Source organism: Pseudorca crassidens, chromosome 6 (assembly GCF_039906515.1).
Source record: "Pseudorca crassidens isolate mPseCra1 chromosome 6, mPseCra1.hap1, whole genome shotgun sequence".
Classification (NCBI taxonomy): domain Eukaryota; kingdom Metazoa; phylum Chordata; class Mammalia; order Artiodactyla; family Delphinidae; genus Pseudorca; species Pseudorca crassidens.
This window is the reverse complement of record NC_090301.1, coordinates 18,411,234-18,435,879: the sequence shown is the minus strand read 5'-3', so window position 1 is coordinate 18,435,879 and position 24,646 is coordinate 18,411,234. Positions and strand designations below refer to the sequence as shown.

The 24,646-nt window shown below is 58.5% G+C and overlaps 1 protein-coding gene across 13 annotated transcripts in view; it reads left to right on the top strand.

Moving 5' to 3' along the window:
* The window catches only part of SPEG (striated muscle enriched protein kinase), a 56,642-nt gene that overhangs the window by 19,128 nt on the left and 12,868 nt on the right, over positions 1 to 24,646 (top strand). For 7 of the 13 annotated variants that reach the window (XM_067740473.1, XM_067740472.1, XM_067740470.1 and 4 more), the window contains 19 exons: positions 7,185 to 7,360; positions 7,595 to 7,683; positions 8,595 to 8,770; positions 11,232 to 11,492; positions 12,615 to 12,773; positions 12,869 to 13,058; positions 13,165 to 13,388; positions 15,779 to 15,898; positions 16,146 to 16,250; positions 16,780 to 16,986; positions 17,370 to 17,493; positions 17,608 to 17,783; positions 20,313 to 20,425; positions 20,774 to 20,942; positions 21,189 to 21,285; positions 21,388 to 21,588; positions 22,627 to 22,684; positions 23,275 to 23,352; positions 23,460 to 23,635. In XM_067740473.1, coding sequence (XP_067596574.1) covers positions 7,185 to 7,360; positions 7,595 to 7,683; positions 8,595 to 8,770; positions 11,232 to 11,492; positions 12,615 to 12,773; positions 12,869 to 13,058; positions 13,165 to 13,388; positions 15,779 to 15,898; positions 16,146 to 16,250; positions 16,780 to 16,986; positions 17,370 to 17,493; positions 17,608 to 17,783; positions 20,313 to 20,425; positions 20,774 to 20,942; positions 21,189 to 21,285; positions 21,388 to 21,588; positions 22,627 to 22,684; positions 23,275 to 23,352; positions 23,460 to 23,635 — 2,899 coding nt within the window. The other 6 variants (XM_067740469.1, XM_067740471.1, XM_067740480.1 and 3 more) reach the window with 5 other exon arrangements.

Sequence of the window (24,646 nt, the reverse complement as noted above, 5' to 3'; positions counted from 1 at the left end):
CCCTCCATATTTCCCAGTCCCTGGGTCTTCAGCCCATCACAGCATCTCTGTGCCTCCTCCACCCCGGGGAGCCAGAAAGCTTCATCACGGGAGTCAGCTGTACCAGGCATCGCAGCCAGGGAACAGCTGTAAGTCAGGCTGGCTGGAGGGCCCCAGGGCTTGAGGGGCAGGCATGTGAGTCTAGATTTGGCTGTCGTGGAAAAAGCAGATTTTCTTACCCTACAAGGCACTGTTTGGTCCAAAGCAGCTGGACGGGGGCCAGTGGACCCAGAGAGCAGCAGAAATGGGCGGAACCGGTGGGTGGCACAGACATTAGGCAAGGGAGGGGGTCCCACGCCTGGAGTCTGTCTGTCAGGGAGTGAGGGGGCGGAGCAAGGGAAGGGTGTGCGCGCCGTGGCTGGGAGTGGAGCGGGTTGGGGGAGGGAGTGTATAGCGTCTTGTGGGAAGAGGCCTCACGGAACCACCTCCCTTTCTTGCTCCTCACAGCCCCCCCTGCTAACCAGGGCTGGCTTCCCAGTGACCTCTTGGGGTTCCCCCCTCAACAGGACCAGCTTTTGAGATCCCACAGATCTCAGTTCCTGGTTGGGAACTTCGGGAACAGGGAGAACTGAAGAGGTAGTTCCCTGGGTGCTGCGATCTGGGGGGCAGAGCCTGTCTTCACTGCCTCTGACCGCCCCACCCCAGCCCTGGCTCCCTCCCAGCCTGCTCTACCCCGCTGGTAAACTGCGGAGACCATGGTCATGCTCCCAAAGCGGGTGTGTGGATTGGGGCGGGGGCTTGGGGAGTGTGGGAGGTGTGCTTAACCAAAGCTAAGCATTCTCAATGCTGCCCGCACCCATCACACAGGCTTTTAGTGAGCACCAGTCGGGTGCTGAGTGCTACATCTCTCTAAGTAGTTTCTTGTGTTTGGAGAGTGCCAGATACTTTTTTCCAAACCCTTTCACATTTCTTCCCTTACTTGAGCTGCACCGCACCATGTATACCCCTTGAAGAGGGACATCTCAGGTAGTAATATTACCATTTTACAGATGGGAAGATGAAAGCATAAAGTGACAGAGTTAGCACAAGGCCAGCAGCCTTTACTGAGCATCTATGATCTGCCTAAGAATGTTAGAAGCACCAGGTGATTTAGGGTGATGGAAGCAGATAAACTTAGTATGGATGGCAGAAGAAGATGACACGACTCCTTAGCGTTTACTGCATGCTTCGTGCATATCAGGCCCGGTGTTGGCTGGGTTATCACGTTTAATCCCCCACTGGGAGGTAGCCTCTATTATCACGCCCATGTTACAGATGAGGAAGCTGAGACTTGGAAAGCTTTAGCAAGTTACTCCAGAGCATCACTAATCATAGAACCGATGATAGGAATGTTCTTACGTGCACTAAAAGGGTAGCCACTGGCTACATGCGGCCGGCCGTTGAGTACATGAAGTGCGGCTAGTGTGACTGAAGAGCTGACTTTTCCGTTTTACTTTAGTTAAAGTGCACTGAAATAGTCTAAGGAAGCTAGTGGCTACCCTGTTGGTGTGCTCAGCTCTAGGAGCGAAGGCCACTGGGAGGCCAGGTCGTGAAATGAAGCCCTGTCCCTGGGTCTCCCAAACCTGTACTCCTAACTACTGTGCTGTATCATCCCTTTTCCCACTACTCTGAAAGGGTTCAGGGTTAAGGTAGAATTGTGAGCCTGAGCTCCTGGGGCAGGGGGTGGAGAGGCGGAGACTATCGATGCCCTCTGTGGGTGGGTCAGCCTGAGGGGAGGGTTCCTCTCCTTCCTCTCTGAGTCCCCACCTTCCCCGTGGCTCTGGTCCTGCTTTGTTTCCCTGAGTGCCTGGTGTGCCCATCCTCGGCTCACCCCCACCGCAGGCTCTGGTCAGGAGTAGGGGGAATATAGAGGATTCGTGCACCCGGGCCTCCATCCTGCTGCCTTCAGTCCTCCCCTCAGGCACAGGTCTCATATATTTGAGCCCAAGGTTCTAGAATTTTCCAGCTGAGACCTTGGCTTCTATACTTCCCCTCAGTTGGCCTCATCTACAAAGCAAGGGTCATTGTAACTCCTGGGCTACTTCCTTGTGAGGCTCTGTGGGGCTAATGATTTACTAAGGACATTTTGGCCAGAGGATGAGGCTTAACAAAGCTCATTCTGGTCCCACCTATAGGACCACCACCACCATAACAGAAAAGAGGTGGTTTATTGGAGGTCATGAGTATAAAAGGAAAGGAAGAAGAAATCACGGCACCAACATCTGCCCCCCTCTTTTCCTGGCCCTGGTCTTGGCCGGCTGCTGCAGAATTACAGGTTTTCCCTTGGGAAGGCAGTGGCTGCCCATGGAGAGGATCTTGAAATGCCACACGGCCCTTTTGTCCATCCTTGATGGGGGTTTGGACAGCATCTAAGAAACCAGTGTGGTCCCTTGACCCGACTCAGCACTCCCTCCCCACTCCTGTCTACCAGAAGCAGGTCGGCCCCAATCGGTGCCCTTCCCCAAGGCTGTTACCTCAGAATGGGGGTCCTCACGCACAGCTGTCAGAAGAATGAGGGTGGGGAATTCCCTGGCAGTCCAGTGGTTAGAACTCAGCGCTTTCACTGCCGAGGGCCTGGGTTCCACCCTGGTCGGAGAACTAAGATCCTGCAAGCTGTGTGGTAAGCCCAAAAAAAAAGAAGAAAAAGAAGAATGGGGACCTAATCTAGCATGGGTGCCAATTTATCTAAACGTGCAGCAACCCCAAGTAACACACGTAGGGAGTTAACCACTTCCATGGCTGGGTCAGGCTGCCCAGGTGAAATGCTCTCCGCTTCGTTGTCCATTTTAAGCCGAAACGGAAGCATTCTCAGCACAGCCCTTCTCCTTTTCCAAGGGGAGATACTCACGGCAGCACCTGCGGAAATTCCCAGCTGCAGGCCAGCCCTGTGCATTCTTTTCCCTCACTTCCGTGGTGGGATTGCACAGCAGACATATATAGAAATCCTGAGACGGTGCGTGTGGAGAGCCGGCTGTGAGCCGCCAGACCATTTATGTACGTGCTGTGAACCTCCAGCACGTTACTCCTTCCTCAGAAACCTCACGGAGCTCCCCTTCGCCTTCAGAGTGAAGGCCACACTCCTGGCCTTGACCACCTGGACCTGAGGATGACCCAAGGGTGGCTGGAGGCACCTGCTCCAACACTCCATGTCCACTTCTTTCTTGTTTACCCGGTTCTGAGCCAGAAGGTTGAGCTACAGTTCTCTGCACACACTTTCTGCCTTTGAGCATTTGCTCAAATGGTTTCCTCTGCTAGGAAACCTGCTTTTTCCTGCTTAAACCAAACTCTTAATTCTAATACCACCCTTCCATCAGTTTTCCCTTCTTCCCTGAGCCAAAAGCAATGTCCTGCTCTCTGTACTTGTCTGGCCTTTATCTGCCCCTCTCTTGCCAGCTTATTCGTGCTTGCTGTTATAGTCGTGTGTGTATCTGGTTTGTCATCCCAACCAGCCAGAGGGTTCCTGAGGACATCACTGTGTCTTCACCCCTGCAGCCCTTCCAGCCATACCTGAGGCCCTCCTGGACAGTCAGGGGCTGAGTGGACCACAGGGACTGTGTGTGAGGTGGCAATGGGGGTAGAGACTTTCACAAGGCCCTGGAAAAACCTGGGTCCCATGCAGAGGCTGGGCGGGACTTGCATCTGCAAAGGGTAACGAGGATCTGCCTGAGAGTGGAGGTTGGGATGGCAGAGGAGACCACAGAGTAGTGGTCCTCGAAGTGTGGTCCCCAGACCAGGAGCGTCGTCAGCACCTTGGGAATGCGTTAGAGATACGTGATATCAGCCCCAGCCGGACCTACTGGATCAGAAACTCTGGGGCTGGGGCCCAGCGAGCTGTGATTTAAGGAGCACTCCACGCGATTCTGGTGCCAGGTGAACTTTGTGCAGCACTGCCGTGAGGCAGGGACCTTACGCCAGGTGGGAGGCCAGGTGGTCAGTGCGAAGCATGTGGGCTGTGGAGCCAGGCCTCCAAGGTTCGGAGCCTGGCCTTGAAGTTTGTTAGCCGAGTGAGGTGAGACTTAGTGATACTACCTTTTTGGGTTGTCCTCCTCCCATGAGGGTCCCTAAACTTTTGTGTGCATAAGAATCACCCTGGGGGGTGCCTTTTAACAAATTTCCCATGTTTCTTCAGGTCAGAGTAAGGCCCAGAAATGTATAGTTTAAACAGGCTCCCAGGTAGTCCTGATGTGGGTGGTTCAGGGACGACTCTGAGAAACCCTGATGTAGAGGGCCCTGTGTGACGCCTTTCATGTAGGTGGCTGTGACTATATCCATCCTGGGGACACCTTAGGGGATGTTGAGATGCACTGGTCTGGAGATGAAGGGCTTCCCAACTTGTGGGCTCCCCAATGCCATTATTTTCATTAAATGAATCTGACCTGGAAGCAGCGTTGAAAGGCGAGACAAGGGCACAGAGTGTGTAGGGGCAGCACATGGCGGGCATATGTGCATCTTAGATTTGGGGGGCACCTGCTGCCGTCTCCTTGGCTGGTGTAACTGTGTTTCCCACAGTGAGAGCCAGGCTTGTGGGTGGAGCGGGGCTGGGATATAGGGACAGAGATGGTTTTGGCAGTGGGGCCAGTGAAAAGTCGGGTGGCGCCAAGGCCTGGTTTGGAGCCCCAGAGGCTCTGCGAGCTGGAGACAAATCCTTGATCAGCCTCCTTGTTCTTGCAGTTCTGGGGGTACAGAGGGGTGAGGGGCCACTGCCTTGTTTTGAAGAGGCCTAGTTATGACTCCTGTGGAGCCTGAGCGTCCTGCCTGGGCTGCTCTGACAGTTCCCCTCTCTAAGGGGCTTGAGAATTCTTGAATCACTTGGTCCCCTGATGCCCCTAGGGGTGCTATTCCCCCAGACACCACCAGGGGTCTCTGGCTGCCTGCAAACCCTGCCCATCCAGCTCTAATCTGCGCAGTCCCTCCCTGGGCCCTTGAGCTGCTTCAGTGCCGCGCAACCTGGAAGTGACCCCAGAGGGGGAGGGAGTGTCTTCCTCCAGGGACCGTGCCGGTGATCTCAGCATCAGCTAGTGGCCCAGCCCGGAGCAGAGGCCCATCAAGCGCCATCCTGACTTCCCTTTCCACCCCTATGTCAGGACAGACGACCTGAATGGTGCCCCCGCCCCCGCCCTTCTTCACTGGGAGTGTTGGGAAACACGGGTCACAGCTTGGGAATGTGGCCCTGGGGCATGGGTGATAGGAGGCGGGAGAAGGCCATGTGACCTCTCCTCAGCGGCTCCCCTGCTCTGCTGCTCTTCTCCAAGCCCCATCGCCACCAAGTCCAGATGGGTGGTAGTTGTGAGGGGTCACTGAGGGGAGCAGCCCTCATCCTCCTGACTGTTGGCTCTGGTGGGGCTGACGGGGTGGGGGAGCGTTGCCAACAGGTCCCTGGTAGAGCCTGTAGGAGGGGGGTTGGGTGCAGACCCAGGAACGGGGGGGAGGGGCGGGGGGAGGGTTGATGGGCCAAAGCTGCCATGGCAGGAACGGGGAGGCAGAGGTGGGATTCCGGGCCCCTCAAGTTGAGGGGCCAGCATCTCTGGGAAGGAGGCTGAACAGCTCTCTGATTCTTAGCACCAGAGTAGACCGGGTATGGCCCGGCGCCAGAGTATTTGAGGCTTGTTGGTGTGGATTGCAGCATCAGGGATCTTGGCAGTTTGGTCAGGGAAAGGGGCACCACAGGGGCCATTTGTCGTCAGTACCTCCTCTGGTGGACACATCAAAACAAATGGGTCAGTGCGAGCACGTTGGCCGCTGCAGTGAAGTACCACCGCCATCTTCCCCGGGGACTGAGGCCCCCGTCCTTTGAGTGGAGGTGCCACTGAGGGGGCTTTGTTTGTCAGGGTCCAGGAGCTGTAAGGAGAGAAAAGGCAGATCCCGCTGCCTGGGAGTGAGCAGGGTGGCTAAATACAGCTGGCTGCCCCTCCCCTCCCCTCCCCCCCCCTCCACTCCGGGGCCCAGGCTGCCTGTGGCCTCGCAGGCACCACCTCCCCAGCCAGCTGCCTGCCTGCCGCCCAGCCTGTCCCGGCCTGGCCAGCCCTCACCTCCTCCTTCCCCTCCTCAGGCTCCTTCCCCTCCCCCAGGACCTCGTGCAGAGCCTCAGCAGAGTGAGTGGGGCCAGGCGGGCTGGGCTTCTGCTCCCTGGGGAGCGGCCGGCGGGGGGGTGGGCAGTGGGCAGGCAGCCGGAGGGCCTGGTGCCAGGACAGAGCCTTCGGGGCAAGCGCAGGCTGGGGTCCGCGTGCAGAGTCTCGGGGTGAGTTGGGGTGCAGCCCTGCCCCTGGCATAGCCAGAGGGGCTTGAGGTGGGGGGTCAGGAGGAGGGCCGGGGGCTGCGGCAGATTCATGTCTGTATTTGGCAGTCGGATAGGAGCCAGCTCAGTGAGGCTGGGCCCCTGGCCAGTTGCAGGGGAAGGCATCAGGGCTCTGGGGACACCCCTCCCCCAAAGCAACGCTGGTGCCCCCTCCTGTTCCCCAGGCTGAGCCGCCCTTCTCTGTGGATGAGTCAAACTCTGCTTTCCCAGCGCCTGAGAGTTCTGGGGGCTCTGCTGTAGGGATGGGGCCAACAGGTGTCCCTGGGGTATCTGGGGCAGGAAGCTGAGAAGGGAGCGGGGGAAGGGCTGGCTGGGCAGTGCCGCCTCATTGGCCCTGGCACTGAGGTCAGGATAGGGCTTGTCTGAGGTGTGTGTTCCTCTGCACCAGGCCCGGCTCACCCGAGAAACAGGTGTCCTGGTTGTGCCACTCTGGGGTCCAGAGACATGAACTGCTTGCATTGGGAGCCTGCAGTTCTGTGCAGGGCATGTGGGTTCCCTGCTCCAGTGGAATTCCAAGTCTCCCACGGCCCCTCTGGTGCCTGAATCCTTTGCCCCAGGCTGTTCCCTATGGTTCCATCACTCAGGAGGATCAGGGTCAGGGTTCGGAGAGTCTGTGGTAGAGCACGAGTCAGGGACTCAGGGACAGGAAACTCCTGGGCAAGGTTACTCAGCGAGTGAGTAGGAACCCCGGGGAAGTGAAGTCAGGGCAGGGCTGGCCTGTGGGAGCTGCCTGAGCTCCTGGGTTCTGGGATACTGCAGACCTTATCAGGACCTTGACCCCAGGCTGTCCCATCCAGTTCTCTCTGTCTCCCTGCCCCCCTTTCTCCCCTGGCATCTCTACGCCACTACCTCTCCTGTGTCTCTCCTCCAGGCGGGTCCACGTCCCCTTTCAGCAGCCCTATCACCTCTGACGAGGAGTACCTGAGCCCCCCAGAGGAGTTCCCAGAGCCTGGAGAGACCTGGCCCCGAGCCCCCACCATGAAGCTTAGTCCTGGCCAGAACCGCCGTTCCTCCGACACTGGCTCCAAGGCGCCCCCCACCTTCAAGGTCAGATCCCTGAGGCCAGCCCCCAGATCCCTGGGTGCCCCTATTCCTTTGTGTGGCCCCCTGGTCTTGGGGCCACGCCAGGCTCCAGCAAGGCCTGGAGCCTGGTCCCGTTAGCCCTTCTTATCCAGAGCCAGCCTTAGACTGGTGTGGAAGAGGCCTCTGTCCCAGATCCCCCTGCCCCTAGGAGCCAAAGCTGGGCCTTGTCTCACCTGACGCTTTGGGGTTCCCCTTCAGGTCTCACTTATGGACCAGTCAGTGAGAGAAGGCCAAGACGTCACCATGAGCATCTGTGTGCAGGGCGAGCCCAAGCCCGTGGTTTCCTGGTGAGTAGCAGTCACTGCCAGCTTCCCCCGCTCCAGGCTGGGCCCTGTGAAGCCTGGCTTTGGGTGGAGGGCAGTGGACCCTTTGTGGACTTCCCAGTGATCTGCCCTAGGGGGCCTCATCCCAGGTGCAGTGGTGCCGCTGCCCGCAACATGCTGCTGCCGCCCCTTGCCTGGCGTTCATGCTCATTCAGGGCTTCCCCTCTGGGGAGGGGTTTGGGTAACACGTGGTCTCCTGTCTGTCTGCTTGGCATGACTAGCCAGGAGTCATCTCACTCCTGAAGAAGCCTGTCCCCTGCCATTCCCACCTCAACACCCATCCTTTGACAATAGGGTGATTTTTGAGGCCTGTTCTGCGCCCAGCCCTGTGCTAGGCCCACACACGACAATTTGTGTCTGAGCTGCCAGAGTCCAGAGTTAAACTCGGGCCTCAGCTGCAGCGCTTCATCCCAGGTGCCATTTGATTACTCAGTTCACTTAGCTTTCTGTTGGTTTGGGTTCTGTTTTTTCATTTTTAATTGATTATCTAGTCCCCAGTGTGATCTTTTAACATTCATAGTCCTTTTGGGAAGTGGGAAAGCTATCTGTCCATTAAAATAAATAAAAACAAAACATGAAATCGAAGAGTTGTTAAGATCTGAATAGCTTTGGTGCTGCTCTGAGTGCAGTTAGGTTCCAAGAGGGGAGAGACCCAGGTGGGCAGAGGGGCTGGAAGTTCCTGGAAGGGGTGGGATGGCAGAGTCAGGGTGAAAAGCTAGCCCCATAACCCAGGGGTGAGGGGTGCCCACAGTCAGCGGGATAGGTCTGAGGAGTGGACAGATGATGTGGAGGGAGGGGAGGGCTGCAGCCCCACTCCCTCACGCCTGCAGGTCAGGACCTTGGGCCCAGGGACTGAGTTCTAGCCCCTCTGACAGGCTGAGAAACCGTCAGCCCGTGCGCCCAGACCAGCGGCGCTTCGCCGAGGAGGCAGAGGGTGGGCTTTGCCAGCTTCGGATCCTGGCCGCTGAGCGGGGCGACGCCGGCTTCTACACCTGCAAGGCGGTTAACGAATATGGCGCTCGGCAATGCGAGGCACGCCTGGAGGTCAGAGGTGAGTACCTCACGCTCTCTACGAACCCCCTGCCCTGGACCCCGCCTCGTCCCTGCCCAGTTGTCAACTTTGACACTAGCTTAGTTATAGCATGCCACAACTGAGAGGGCCTTCGAGGTCCGGAAGTTCAGCTGCTTATGCTGTACTTGAGTAAACTGAGGCCCAGAGAGGGTAGGTGATTTGCCCAAGGCCACACAGCAAATTGTTCAGTGCTCAGCTTCCTACACAGTACTGCCTTCCCTACACTCAATCACGCCTGCCCTGGTGCCAGCCAGAGAGACCCTGCTTCCTGCTGCCGGCCGTCCTCCTCCCACACTCTTCCAAGCCTTTGTCACCTTGCCCTTGCCAGGCCCCTTCCTCATACCCACTCCCCACTCATCTCTCGCCTCCTCTGTCCATCCCACGGCTCTGCAGAAGATACTGTGGTTGGGGGTGGCAGTGGGGAGTGTCTGATAGTTGGACCCGTCCGGAGGGGCCCTTGGAGTGACTTGGGCATGGAGCATCGCAGGGCCCCGAGGGGTGTCAGGGTGAACAGAGCTGGGAACTGTGGAGAGGACTGGGCCCCCGGTCTCGGGGCATAAAGGCGGGCGGCCTTCTGGGCGTCAGGGACGGCAGGCCCTGGCCAGGCTGCCCTCGGGGGTAATGGTTTTCCTCGTGAGGGCAGGCCGTCTGCCTCACATTCTACTCACCCTTACCTGTGGGCAGTTCAGGGCCAGGAACTCCTCGGTAGCTCCACGCTCAGCCACCACCGCTCTCTTCCTGGCAGAGGCCAGCTCTGAGAAGACCCCCAGCCCCCTGTTGGAGCCTGGACGCTGAGAGTCATGTTCAGCTCCCTGGGCCCCCCAGCCTCAGTTCCCCTGCCCTGTGCCTCCGGCTCCTGTGGTTGCCACCTCCTCTGTCTCTGAACTCTTCAGCTCTCAGCCCCCCGAACCCAGCCCCACTCTCTGACCTGCTCCTTCCCCTCCAGGGTCTGGCTCTGCCTTGCTTCTCTGTGTTAACCCACATCTCGGTGCTTCTCTCTCTTTGGAATTCTTCCCACTATCCCCCAGGCTTTGGGGTGCCCCTGACGCCTAGGAATGCCTCTCCCTTGGTTGCCCAGGGCTTCTGCCTGCCCAGGAACCCCGGAGACCTGGCTGACTGCCAGCCCTCACCCCAGGGCTGACCTTGGGGGAGCTGAAAGTGGCAGTGCCGCCCTGGCCGTTTTAGGGGGGCCCTAGCCAGGTCTGCGTGCGCGTGCGTGCCTGTGCTGCGTGGGTGTGCGTGTGCTGCACTAACCTGCCGCTTGCTGACTGAGGTTTTTGTCTGTACACAGGCGAGTGAGCTCAGGGGCCGCCTGCGCTCCCCCCGCTACCCTCCGAGCCGCGCCCCTGTCTCAGGCACCTCTCGGACCTCGCTGTGTTTCACTGCCTCCTGCCCACAGACCCTGCCGGCCCGGACCCTGTCCCAGCCTCCCCTCCCCTCCCCACCCACGCAGCATTCTGGGATAGCCCATGAGCCCCTGTGGACCCTTCCTCCCCCGTGGACATATGGCTGGGCAGGCTGGGAGCCCCCCCACGGACTGAGTGCCAGGAGGGGGCGGCCCTGAGGGGTATCAAGACCACCCCCCAGTCTGTCCCCGAAGGGGAGCACCCAACGAGTGCATGTGCTGCCGCTGCTACAGGCCCTGTCTGTCTTTCCGTTTGTCTGTCTGTGTGTCTGTGACAGTCAGGGAAGGATGCCTCCGAGCTGGTGTGGGGTGAGGCAGAGGGGGAGAGGACAGGGCATGGCATCCATAGGATGGAGGGGGCCAGAGGGGCAGGGGGCTGTGGACAGGTGGATCAGGGGGCACTGACCATTCCCGAAGAGGGGGACATGGGCACTGACCATTCCCGAAATGGGTTTCAGATGGCACAATACTTTTTATTTCACAAGAGACCAAAAGCCAGAGGCCCCTGGGCCTTGTGCTGATGAAGAGGCCTGGCTGAGTTCTGCCCCGGGGCGGGCTTAGGGCCCATTTGGGGCTCCCTTGTTCACGGCGAGGGCCAGGGCTGCTCTGTCTAGGAGTGAGGGAGTTAGCCAGGCTCGGCGCAGGAGTAGGGGCCTGCTGTAGTGGGTGTGGGCGTGTTCAGAAGTACCTGTTTCTTAGCTCAAATAAAGTCCAGTTTGTACCCAGCTGGTGTGCTGTGTTTTCTTTTTCCGCCGCCGTCTCTGCCCCTATGTGGCCCTCTCAGTTTTCATGCCTTTGATTCCCTCCCACTTCCCCTGAGTTCACCCTCTGTCCCACGTGGGATCGCCATCCTGAAGCCAGGCCTGGGAGCTCCTTGCTGTCTTGGCCTGCTGGGTGGGTGGGCTTGCCCTGTCTCCAAAGGAACAAAATGCATCTCTCTCTCTGTGTCTGTCTGTCTCTCTGTGTGTGCGTGTGTGTCTCCCTTGCCCCGTGTCTCTCTGCTCCACGTGTGCCCCTTGTGGCTGCTTCCCCCAGCACACCCTGAAAGCCGGTCCCTGGCCGTGCTGGCCCCCCTGCAGGACGTGGACGTGGGGGCCGGGGAGATGGCGCTGTTTGAGTGCCTGGTGGCAGGTCCTGCCGACGTGGAGGTAGACTGGCTGTGCCGAGGCCGCCTGCTGCAGCCCGCACTGCTCAAATGCAAGATGCATTTCGATGGCCGGAAATGCAAGCTGCTGCTCACCTCTGTGCACGAGGACGACAGTGGCGTCTACACCTGCAAGCTCAGCACGGCCAAAGGTAACTGCCCGCTTGGGCCAGAGGGCTGCCGCCGGCACCCGAGAGCTGGAGGGAGGGGAGTGGAGGTGAAGGACCGGCGCAGAATAAGACGCCCAGAAAAGGGAGCTCCATCTCCTGGGAGGAGAGCAGTGGGGTGGGAGATGGTGCTGTACACCTGCCTCCATAAATCAGCACTTGTTGTCGCACCGGGCACACAGCACGTTGTGTCCGCGTTCGCTGTGGTTCCTGTTAGGGAGCCAGCTGCTGAAGTGTGGTGACCACACCTGCGCTTGGCTTCCAGTTCTTGCCCTGCCACGTACCAGCCACGTGACTTCGGACAAGTCACTTCATCTCTCTGAGCTTTAGACTGTTCATCTGTAAAAAGGGATCATAATACCTATCTCATAGGGGGATCGATAGGACTAATGAGATAACGTATGTAAAGGACAAAGCACGGCACCTGACAAGGTGTGGACCTAATAAATGTCAGCCATTATCATTATTAACGACATCTCTGACCTGGTCCTCGTTCTCATTTGAAGAGCTGAGATAACGCCTCATCTGGTTGTGGTGTTGAGCACCTAAGGTGACACTAGAGGGGCTTTGTAAGCAGGAAAGGATCAGGTCAGCGTAAGGGGCTCTTATTTCCCCCAGAAGATTCTGTGTGGGGTGGTCGAGTGGGGCACAGGGGCATTTGCTCTGGGTCTGGGGTGCGGGTGAGGGAGTGTGTGGGCATGACCCATGGACAGAGGAGAGTTCCAAGGGTAGGGGAGGGGGGTGTGGGGGAGGGAGTGGGCTCGGCTTCTAGACCCTTCTCCTAGAGCTGTGCTGAGATTCGTCCTGGGTGGGCAGGATGAGGTGAGGGGGGAAGAGCCAGGCCAGGCCCTGGACTCCTGCCGTATCCCCAGCCACCGTGGCAGCCTGCCGCCCACCCTTGCTGACTGCCAGCCTCCTGAGATGGTCCGCTCTTTAGATCTTAACCATCGCCTCACTCGGGTGCCCTGGGACCTCGCTGGGCTCTTCCCAGGCTCCAGGTTCTGGCCCGGCTCCTTTTTCCTGCCCAGCACGAGGTCAGGACCCACGGGTCGGGGTGCCTGGGGCTCTGTGGGCTTCCCTGCCCCAGTGCTGACCCCTCCTCACCAGATGAGCTGACCTGCAGCGCCCGGCTGACAGTGCGGCCCTCGCTGGCGCCCCTGTTCACGTGGCTGCTGGAGGACATAGAGGTGCTGGAGGGACGCGCAGCCCGCTTCGACTGCAAGATCAGCGGCAGCCCGCCCCCCTCTGTTACCTGGACTCAGTTTGGTATGGCCCTCTGCCCTGCGATATTGGGGGACCCCCAGGGCCAGAGGGGAGGGCCCCTGGCTGAGGCTGCTCTCATGCCCGCCCCTCCCTCCCAGGCCGCCCCGTGGAGGAAAGCGAGAACTTGCGACTTCGGCAGGAAGGAGGTCTGCACTCGCTGCACATCGCCCACGTAGGCAGTGAGGACGAGGGGCTCTACGAGGTCAGTGCCACCAACGCCCACGGCCAGGCCCACTGCTCAGCCCAGCTCTACGTGGAGGAGCCTCGGACGGCTGCCACTGGCCCTAGGTACCGCCCGGGGCCCCCGGTGCTGCCAGGGCTGCCTCTGTGGGGCCCTGGCCCTGTGGTGGGAGGTGCAGCTCCGGGCCTCTGGGCAGTTGTGTGGTTCTTACAGCTCGAAGCTGGAGAAGATGCCGTCCATCCCTGAGGAGCCGGAGCAGGGCGAGCTGGAGCGGCTGTCCATGCCCGACTTTCTGCGGCCGCTGCAGGACCTGGACGTGGGACTGGCCAAGGAAGCCATGCTGGAGTGCCAGGTGACCGGCCTGCCCTACCCCACCATCAGCTGGTTCCACAATGGCCACCGCATCCAGAGCAGCGATGACCGGCGCATGACACAGTGTAGGTGTCCGGGAAGGGACCCTGCGGGTGTCCCCTCCAGCACCGTCTTTGCTTGCAGTGCCCGCCCCCTCTCCCCACCCTCGGGCCTTCCTTTCCTCACCTGGTCAGGGATGGGGCGTCTGGGAGAGGGGAGCCCAGAGAGGCTATGGGGTCACTGCCTCCTTCCTTGAGCCCACAAGGCGCCCATCTGCTGGGTCACCACTCTGGGCCTCGGTGTTCTGTTAGCACTTACTGGACTGGCAGTCCAGCCTGCTGCTGACCGTGGGCAAGTTACAGAACCCCTTCAGGCCTCGGTTTCCTCATCTGTGGTAGGCTTGTGGGGAGAACTGAAGCAGTTAATACACAGAAGCGCTTAGAGCAGGGCCTGGCAAATAGCGCGGGGCCAGTGAGTGTTAAATCTTAGTGTTACTGCTGTTACTGCTGCTACCGTCGTGATCCGTGTTGATAAAGTGATGCCCCTTGAGAAATTCCAGTGAAAAGCCTGATGTGGGTCGTGTCTGGCATCAAAAGGATGCTTGGTCCAGGGTTGTTCAGTAGTAAATAAGGAAGACAGAGCAGGGAAAAATACTTTCTCACGGTGTATCGCAGTTCCATCCTTGAAGGAGTCTGAGTCTCGTGTGAGAAAGTCTACCTGTGCCTCATCAGACAGTGCCACCCCATGACCCGTGGTGGGCTCCTCTTACGGCTGCCACGTGACAAAACTCCCCTCTCTTAAGCGCTTCCTGAGTGCCAGGCCCTGAGCTCTAAAGGCCTGACGTGATGATCTCACCTTCCTCACCACGGGCCTGTAAGGCAGGTACTATGACCCCTGTTTACAGATGGGGAAAGTGAGGCTTACAGAGGGACAGGGGTTTACCCAAAGGCAGACGAATACTGTCTGACTTCCTAACCAGGATGTCCCCTGTCACCCGTGCCCCACTCTCCCCTCCCATCTCCAGTGTCACCACTGCGGCTCTGCCCCTCCCCTTGACCCCCTCTGCCACTGTCTTTGCTCAGCCCACAGGCTTCCTATCTCTCAATCTGCTCTGAGGCCCCTGGTGGGTGTCTTTCTCAGGATCTGAGCCGGCGCCTCTGCTTCTGTCTGTATCTGGGGTCAGTGGCAGCCCTGGGCTTCTCTTCCTTTATAAATAGTGTCAGCAGAGATGAATGAATGGGTGGGTGTTCCATGCAGAGATAACCGCTAAGAGAAGGGAGGGGGTGTTTGGGGATGGCCCTGACGTCAAGGAAAGAGGACAGTGCAGATCTCTTCCCCTTCACCTCCCGCCAAGGATGGCCTCCTGACCATCATTCAGGAAGCACGGTGTAGGGAGAGGGCTTTGGAATCAGAGGGAACCAGGTTCAAGCCATGGCTTCATCATTTATTAGCCGTGTGACCTTGGGACAAGTTCGTTAATGTCTCTGACCTCACTGGTAAAACGAGGATACTCTTGCAGGGTTGCTGAAAGGATTATGGAGAAAAAATGGATGTCAAGTATCTGGCGTGGGCTGGGTACAATGCAAACAACTCTTACCGTAATTTATAATCTAATATATTTGCACTTACTGCATGCAACACATCCAGTTCTGGGCCTGGCAGGACATACAAGCTCTGTCATTAAGGAGCTTACAGGAGGCGTGATGTGTGCAAGAAAAGAGGAAGGACCACCCAAAGCACCGTGGGCTGGGCGCTGGAGGTCCCGGGGAGGGAGTCAGAGATGGAGGTGCAGAGGGGACCAGGGGTGTGGGGAGGAGTTCCCAGGGCTGACACTCACTTGAACTGCATCTTGAAGGAGAAAGAGGACTTAGGTAAGAGGAGAGCTGTCCAGAAGGGAGGAATTTTGTGAGCAAAGGCCTGGAGAAAGAACTCATGTGGCTGTTCAGGGACCTGATGGTGGGTCAGGGTCAGGACGTGTAGGAACAGCAGGAGGAGGCCGGATGGGAGTTTAGGCAGAGGGCTTTGGAGACCACCTGGTTAGCAGTAGATGCCATTAAGGTCCCCAGATCGAGAGATCACGTGCGATGCTGCTGCTGGGGTGTGGACCGCACGCGGGGAGGCTTTCATGGGCTCTGAGCTGGAGATGGGACCGGCAGTGGCTGTGAGGATGGAGAAGAGGGGGCTCTCCAGGGCAGGAACCCGCAGAGAGTGAACTGGCGTGGGAGGAGGATGAGAAGTGGCTGGGCCTGTAGTGCTGGAGGGACAGGCAAGAGGTGCGGGGCTGCAGGTGTGCACTTGGTAGCCTGGGCCTAGAGTGTGCTGCATGATGGACACCCTTCTTGTGTCTGCCCCACCCTTCCCTTCCACCTGTAGCGGGTGGGAGTGAAGGGCCTGGCCTGGCCTGGGGGGCATGGGCCCACCCTCCAAAGTATCCTCCTAGCTCAGACGCGGTATCACTGTCCCACCCCGCCCACAGACCGGGATGTCCATCGCTTGGTGTTCCCCACTGTGGGACCTCAGCATGCTGGCGTCTACAAGAGCGTCATTGCCAACAAACTGGGCAAAGCGGCCTGCTATGCCCACCTCTACGTCACAGGTGAGGCAGGTACCCTCCCGGTCAGCTGTGTGCACAGCCTAGCCTCTGGCCCACCCAGGGGCCTGGGTGAGGGCAGGGCCTCCACACCAGCTCCCTCCCCCTCGGTCCCCCGGGGAAGCCGGCTGGCCTTGCCTCTGCCCCCCGTGGCTGTGCCCCCGGCCCCCAGCCCACTGCCTGGAGGCCTGGTGATCCTGCGGGGCCATTGAGCCCAAAAGGACCCAGCGGACGGCGGACCTGTGGCTTTCAGATGTGGTTCCAGGCCCCCCAGATGGCGCCCCACAGGTAGTGGCTGTGACCGGAAAGATGATCACACTCGCATGGAACGCCCCCAGGAGTCTCGACATGGCCATCGGTGGGTCCCAGCCACACAGGGCTATGGGTGGGGGCGGGGCCACTGAGGGCACCAGGAGAGGAGGGCAAGGCCCAGGGGGGCCTACAGGTGCGGGCCTCTTCCCCACGGTGGACAGAGCCCTGGCTCTGGGTCAGGAGAGGAGAGAAAGGGGGGCTGCCACGTGCCCTTCTCTTCTCAGAGGGACTGGGTGCTTGGGTCGTGGTCCTGGGGAACGCCTCTCCTTCCCTGTGCACGATCTCCTGCTGCTCTGTGCCTCAGTCTCCCTACCTCAGGAAGTAGCAAGGAATCGGGACTAAGTCAAGGTCCCTCCATGCCTGTAACTGGATCCCATGGCCGACACCTCGTGGGCTCTGAGCCTGGACAGGCCTGTGGCTGGGCAGGAGCAGATAGGGGACGGGCAGAAGCGACAGGAGAAACTGAGGCAGGTCCTCAGAGCAGACTGATGATGAATCCCTGAGTCCCGAGCCAGCTGAACGGGGGCGGGGGGCACCCCAGCAAGGCCTGCCTCTAGCAGCTGCCTCCCCACCAGACCCGGACGCCCTGACCTACACTGTGCAGCACCAGGTGCTGGGCTCAGACCACTGGACGGCGCTGGTCACGGGCCTGCGGCAGCCTGGGTGGGCGGCCACCGGGCTGCGTAAGGGGGTCCAGCACGTCTTCCGGGTCCTCAGCACCACCATCAAGAGCAGCAGCAAGCCCTCGCCCCCCTCTGAGCCCGTGCAGCTGCTGGACCGCGGTGAGCCTGGGGTTCTGTGGAGCGGGGGCAAGAGCTGCTGGGCCAGGGAACTGGGCGTCCGTGGAGGAGGCTCCAGGGCCGGTGTGGACGTGATAACTAGGGCGGGACTGGCGTGGCTGGGCGCGACCCCTACCTGTCAGAGCACTTCCTTCTTACTCCTAAAAGGAGCGCACGCAGTGGGCAAGGCTGAGGCTCTGTGTCCAGTCCCAGCGCTGCCGCTTGCCTCTGGCTGAGCTCCCTAGACAAGTCGCTAAACCTCTCTGGACCTCGGCTTCCTCGTCTGTAAAAATGGAGCTCGCGTGGCAATTGGGAGGGTTCAAGGAGCAGTGGGTGCTGAGAATCTGGTGTCGAGCCCAGCATAGAGCCAGCCCTTCTGCTCCCAGGCCCGCCCCTGGAGGAGGCGCCTGCCGTGCTGGACAAGCCAGACATCGTGTGCGTGGTGGAGGGACAGCCTGCCAGTGTCACCGTCACCTTGAACCACGTGGAGGCCCAGGTCGTCTGGAGGAGGTGGGGCCCACCTGGCATGCCCTACTCCTCACGTGAGGCAGTCCCGCTCCAGCCGGCCAGGCCGACCTCCCTGGGGCTGGATCTTGGGTGACCTCCCTGTGCTGTGTCCCTTAGCTGCCGAGGGGCCCTCCTAGAGGCCCGGGCGGGTGTGTATGAGCTGACCCAGCCAGACGATGACCAGTACTGTCTTCGGATCTGCCGGGTGGGCCGCCGGGACGTGGGGGCCCTCACTTGCACTGCTCACAACCGCCATGGCACACAGGCCTGCTCGGTCACACTGGAGCTGGCAGGTAGGTGACAGCCGCCTCCTTCCCTCCCCTTCCTCTGAGGCCCACAGCCCTCTCCTCACACCCCCAGGTGAACACACCTACCTGCCAATCCTAGGTCTCCCCTCTCAGGCCTGTCCAGCTAATGGCCATGATAATAGCAGTACTAGTAACAACAGCAGTACTAATAAGATACTCATTGAGCACCTCGTATGTGCCAGGCTCAGTGCTAAGTACCTTACGTGTATCACCTCATTTAATATTTACATCAACCCTGTGAGATGGAGTCAGTTATTATCGCCATTTTACAGATGGGGAAACTGAGGCCCAGAGAGTGTGCTAAGAGGCCCAAGGTCACACAACCTAATAAGTCAGGAGCTGGGATTCAAGCCTGGATGCCCTACTCCAAAGCCAGACAGTGTTCTTCGATCCTGTGTTAAACACAACAGGAAATAGTACTTCAAATGAAACAAACTGGGAGGAGGTGGGGGACCAAGTCAATTTAAAAAAGAGAAAGGCCCAAGTGAGGCATCTTATCCCCAGACTCCCAGCTCTGGGGATCCTGGCTGCTGCCCTTTCACACAAGCCTGTTTGACAAGGCCTTCCAACCTTTGCAGTGAGGACCCTTTTTATAATTTCTCCTTTCGAGATGTAGTCTCTCAGACTGTAACATGCATGAAGTAGTAATTGTCTTGTTTTCCGGTTTGTTAATTAACTCTAGGCATATGTAACTGCCACTCCGAACGTCAGATCAGCGTGAGCTAAACAGTGTTACCTGCTGAGTAGATAAGATTCCAAGCAACTGCAGAGAAAGTGACATTTTAGTTAGCACAGGCCATCTTATCATGGGGTAAATGTACACATCCTAGTGCTTTAAAAAAAATTGTTGAAGTTCACTTGAAGCCTTCTGATCCTTTGACCTTCATAGACTGACCTCTGTCACTGCCCCCATCCCCACTCCCAGCAGACCAGGGACCAGATTCCTAGAGGGCAGAGCAGGCAGCCTTAAAGTAGGAGAGAGGTGGCAGTAGGGTGTGTGAGGAGGAGATACGGGGATGCTACTGGCCCCGCGGTAGATGGGGTACTGGTTTCCCTTTTATGTGTCTTCCCCCTTTGCCCAGCTTCCCCCCACCTCATCCCGGCACTTCCTACTCAACCGCCACTTTGCTCCTTGGTTGTGTGTGTGTGTGTGGTTTCGTCGGCCGCACTACGTGGCTTGAGGGATCTTAGTTCCCCAACCAGGGATTGAACCTGGGCGCCCCGCCCCGCCCCGCCATGCAGTGGAAGCCCGGGGCTAACCACTGGACCACGAGGGAATTCCCAACTGCTTTGCTCCTTGACAGTACCATCTGCAGGACTCATCTTTCTTCCCAGATATAGGAGGAGCCTTGGGGTTTGGGGAGGCTCTGGACACTGAGAGCCCTGCAGCCAGCCTGGCTGGGACAGTGACTGAGGGAGACCGAGTCCCAGCTGGCCAGGGCTAGAGCAGGCCTGGGGCTTGGAACCACACCCCCTCCTGCTGTGCCCCACCCCCTACCCCCCAGGTGGGTGGAATGGCCTCTTTCCCCCGACACCTGCTCCACTGATGCATCTTCCCCAGGATGACTTCCCCCTTTATCTGTATAAAGGCTGAGCTGTGTGCCTGTGGCCGGGTAGTGCTCCTTGCCCAGCACCCCTGCTTTTCCCTCAGGGCCTCTCTCTCCCACTCCCTTTAAAGCCCAGATCCTCAAACGTTCTCAGAGGAGGGGGAGGGCACCAGGAAGTCATAGGCTTCTTCGAAAAGCACAAGCACATTGGAATATGTATTTAATTCCATCGTGAGAATTAGAAGCTGCTTTACCAGGAAATAACACAACCGCATGTTATGTGCAGAGAATAAAGTCAGTCACATGTGGGAGAACTAAACTGAGAATCGGTACCCGTGGATTCATCTTGCCATCTCCCAGATGGTTGAAGGCCCCTTAAATATTTAAATAAGATTCAGAGAGAAAACTTCAAGATAGAGGCAATGCCCTCCATGAACTTGATTCAGGGTCATAGACAGCCGCCTGCAGGGCCCAGGACGGTTAGAGTTCGAGAAGCCCATGGTAGGACTGTGCTGAAGGGCCACGACCCACAGGGGGCAGTGTCGGCCACTCCTTGCCAGCCCATTAATGCAGTGAGGGAAGCAGCTCAGGACAGCCAGTCCTGATTTTCCAAGAGAGGCAGGAAGTCCAGATTTCTTTTGTGTGTGAAAATCTCCTAATTTCAAAGCTGGCAAATGAATACTGAGAGCCAAACAAAGCAAGCCTGCGCCCCCGGCTTGGGTTTTCTGGGATCTGGAGAACATCACGTTTGGATTTGCAGGGACAGCGTTTGGTCCAGGCCAGGAACTCATGTTGCTGGGGGTGGAGTTTGAGAGCCCCAGGGTGGGCTGCTGGGGCTCTGGGGGGGGGCAGGGGGGGTCTGGTGTTTCGCCTGAGCCAGTTTCTGAGGGAGGGCTTAGAGAGGCAGGCCCCGTGACCCCCATATTCTCTCCCCTCCCTCCCCCACCCTCACCCCTGTGTGTTTCAGAGGCCCCTCGGTTTGAGTCCATCATGGAGGACGTTGAAGTGGGAGCTGGAGAAACCGCTCGCTTCGCCGTGGTGGTTGAGGGGAAACCACTGCCGGACATCATGTGGTACAAGGTCAGAGGCTGACGAAGGCGTCCATGGAGTCCGAGCTGGGGCTGGCCAGGAGCCTAGGGGGAAGGGAGGAGTGATTTCCTGGGGGCGTGGGAGGGGTCAGGGGAGCCTGGACAGAGAACAGAGCAGTTGCCAGAGGTGTGATAAGGAGGAGGAAGTGGGACCCAGAGGTGCTGGTGAAGCTGGGAAATAAGGGTGGAGCTGATCCTGGGTCTGAGCAAGGCCCCTAGGGCGGAGATAATGGTGGGCCCTAAGGTAGGGATGAGACTGGGTCTCTGGCGTGGAGGTAAAGCCGGGTCCCAGGTGGAGGGGAAGCCAGGCCTGGACTGGAGGTGACGGCCACCTCTGCAGGACGAGGCGCTGCTGACCGAGAGCAACCACGTGAGCTTCGTGTACGAGGAGAATGAGTGCTCCCTGGTGGTGCTCAGCGCGGGGTCCCAGGACGGAGGCGTCTACACCTGCACGGCCCGCAACCTGGCTGGCGAAGTCTCCTGCAAAGCAGAGTTGGCTGTGCACTCAGGTGGGCTGGAGTTCAAGAGGAGTAAGGCCAAGGGCTCACCCAGGAATCCCATGTGAGCGCCCTCCCACCAGGAATCACTCACCCGGCCCTTCACACCAGACCACCACCTGCTCCAGCCCCAGCAGCGCTGCCTCGGGCGCCAGCATTCTCGCTTCTCTTCCGTGTCTTCCACCTGCCCTCCCTGTCCCAGTCTCTGCCCTCGTTCCTTCTTGCCCTCTCCACCTAACACCAGGCATCTCTCCTCAGCTCAGACAGCTATGGAGGTGGAGGGGGTCAGGGAAGACGAGGAGCGGCGAGGAAGGAGACTCAGCGACTTCTATGACATCCACCAGGAGATCGGCAGGTGTGGGGCTAGGAGGGGGTGTGGTGTCCGGGGCCCAAGGGAGGCTGGGCCTGAGGCTCAGCAACTGCCTGAGCCCTGTCCTCTCCCCATGTCCTCACCCAGGGGTGCCTTCTCCTACCTGCGGCGTGTAGTGGAGCGAAGCTCCGGCCTGGAGTTTGCAGCCAAGTTCATCCCCAGTCAGGCCAAGCCAAAGGCATCAGCGTGGCGAGAGGCCCGGCTGCTGGCCCGGCTCCAGCATGACTGCATCCTCTACTTCCATGAGGCCTTCGAGAGGCGCCGGGGACTGGTCATTGTCACCGAGCTGTATCCTGGGACAGGCTGGGTGGGTGGGGGAAACATGGCCTGAATGACTGGTCCTTGTAACAGCCAATTAGCAACACGTTTCACACTTTACAAAATGGTCCCATTGACAGCTGGGAGTTCTGAAGACATCTTATAAATACTTCACAGAGTGGAATCTGGAGACTTGTGTGAAAAACAACGTTTTTTAGCTTAAATTTACATAGCGCTTGATGTGTGCCTGGCAGTGTTCTAGGAGTTTTACAGATATTAATCTATTTAATCATCGCGTATGCTTATCTCTTGGAATTTTATTATCCTGATTTTATAGATGATGAAACTAAGGTATAGAGAAGTTAAGTAACTCACCCGAGGTCACACAGGTGGCAAAAGGCGAGTGATTTTTATCATGAAATGCAGTACAGTATATCTGAACATTTGCAGTGACCCCATTAATACTTGGCTTTATTTGAGAGGCTCTTCTCATAAAGAATGGATTTTATCCTTTCATAAGAGCTATGGTTAAACAAAGTCACACTGAGGTAAGGATGCTGGATGGTTGGCTTGTCACTGCCACCTGCAGGGTGACCGTGTCCTACATGCTGGCCTCCCAGTCTGTACTGTTCGAACCCAAACCTCAGTAAAATGACAAATTATTATGTGTCGTGGGCCTTCTGGGTCAATCTCAAATAGAGTCAAGGAGTTCCATCCACAGTCAACAAAATGCTGCTCTAACTTGATCCTTATAGATACTTCACAAGGTGGGTGAGAGGAGTCTTATCCCTGTTGGACACCGGAGGGAACCTAGGCTCAGAAAGGTTACGTGACTTGCCTGAGATCCCACAGCAAGTGAGAGTTCAAGCAGGGTTGTCCCATCTAAGCACCCAGATGACAGGGGGAAGAGGGAAGGTACGGTTGCTCACTGGTAGCAGATGTGCTTTTCGGGGAAGGAGGACCCTGTGCTGAGCTGGGACCCAACTTGAGCTCTGGGGGTGGAGGGCACTGCCTAAGGCAGGCCCAGCAGTTGGCACTGGTCACTGTTCTCCTTGATCCAGGACATAGCTGCACAGAGGAGCTGCTGGAGCGAATGGCCCGGAAACCCACCGTGTGTGAGTCTGAGGTGAGGGCAGTGGGTGGTAGGGGCCAGGTTGGGCACCAGTGTTCACCCACCTGAGCTCTGAGACCCGAGGGGTGCGTCCTGGGCATGCCATCTGTGCCCACGAATAGGACAGGGGTGGTGTGGAGAGCACTGTTAGGTAGGCAGCAAAGCCCCCTTCCCCCATCAGAGCAGACCCCCACGCTGGGACTTAAATTGTCTTCTGAAAACTTCGGCACCCACCCTGGCCCCCAACTCTGTTGTTTCCCAGTATTCCTCACATAAAGGCTCCTCAAGCCTTACCCCAGAAGGAGCCCCATGTAGACTCTGTTCAGTCTCAATGCTGTCCTGCCATGTAGGGCAGTACAAGTTGTGCACTGCACAATTCTTTTTATTATCATGCAAATGGCGCCCTCCTATAATGGTGCTGTGCCCAACTTCTGCAGCTGTATATGGAAGCCCTGAATCTCAGTAACCCCCAACCTATGTTTCAGCCCCCTCCACCAGCCACCTGAAGGCCACTTCCCAAGCATGGCCTGGCTTCTTGCTACAAGCCTGGTGGTGATCAAACATAATACACCCCCCCTCGGACTCTGGGCCTCCTGTTTCCACAGATCCGGGCCTACATGCGGCAGGTGCTAGAGGGAATATGCTACTTGCACAAGAACCATGTGCTGCACCTGGATGTCAAGGTGAGATGCAGGTGTGGGGTGGGGAGCAGGCAGCACCTGTGGGAGCCAGGCACTGGGGTGTCCTCCCCGCTGCACTCAGCTCCCATGTCTTGCCTTGTGTCCTGCAGCCTGAGAACCTGCTGGTATGGGATGGTGTGGAGGGTGAAGAGCAGGTGAGGATCTGTGACTTTGGGAACGCTCAGAAGCTGACTCCGGGAGAGCCCCAGTACTGCCAGTATGGTACACCCGAGTTCGTGGCACCCGAGGTTGTCAACCAGACCCCTGTCTCTGGGGTCACTGACATCTGGTAACGTTGGCATACTGGGCTGCTGGGACGGGCCAGGGCAGCTTCCCTCAGTGCCATGCTGAGGGCTCGCTCAGTGGCACAGAGGAGCTTTACTAAGCCCGGATGCCTACTGTGACAGTTGGCTGGTGGCATTGCTCATGGGGGTCTCCTGCCCACGTCACTACCTCCCCCTCATCCATCAGGGCTGACCCAGTCACTCAGGGCCTCAGCCCTCACAGTCCTCGGTGCTGGGCCTCCACACCTACAGCCACCTTGTCTCCCCCAGTGAGGCAGGCACGGTCTCTGGGCTTCCTAGGCCGGCCCTGCCATGACCCTTAAGTCCTCCAGGCATGTCGGGATCTCTGGGTTCAGGGTCCTCCCCCAAGGAGGCAGCCCTGTGCCCATTTGTCCACGGTAGTGTTCACAGGGAGGACCTTTCCTCAGTAGATCAGTGGTAGCAAGAGGACTGCTCACTTCCGGTGGGAGCTGGGCTGTCCTCTTACCCATCCACTCTCCTTTCCCCTCAGGCCCGTGGGTGTCATCGCCTTCCTCTGGTAAGGACCCCTCTGCACTCAGGACCCCGTCTCCTAACAGTCTCGTAGCAGGCCCACCCCTAACGTTTGCAGAGCCTGGGGCAAGAGAGAAGTTGGGGGCCTGCAGCCTGCCTCTTCTCTTCCGCACCCTGGTTCCTTCCTGCACTGGGAGGGGCCTCACATGCGTGAATGTGGATACCCAGACTGAGTGTCCAAGCTCTGTCCGCCACCACACCCCTCCATAAGGGGTGGGCACACGTGGCGTGCTTGGGAGGCCAGTGCCGGCTCAGTGCTATTTAGGCAGGGAACTAGTCCAGAACATGGGCTACGAAGGGAAGGCCCAGGCTCCGGGGGCATATCCCCTTGGCACAGGCTCCTCACCTCAGGGACAGGCCGTGGCTGGAGGAGGGCTGGAACAGGTCCTCTAGAGCACGGGCCTGGGATAAGGACCTGGTGGCCCAGGTCTCAAGGCAGTACTGCCTCCTTGCCCATTCAG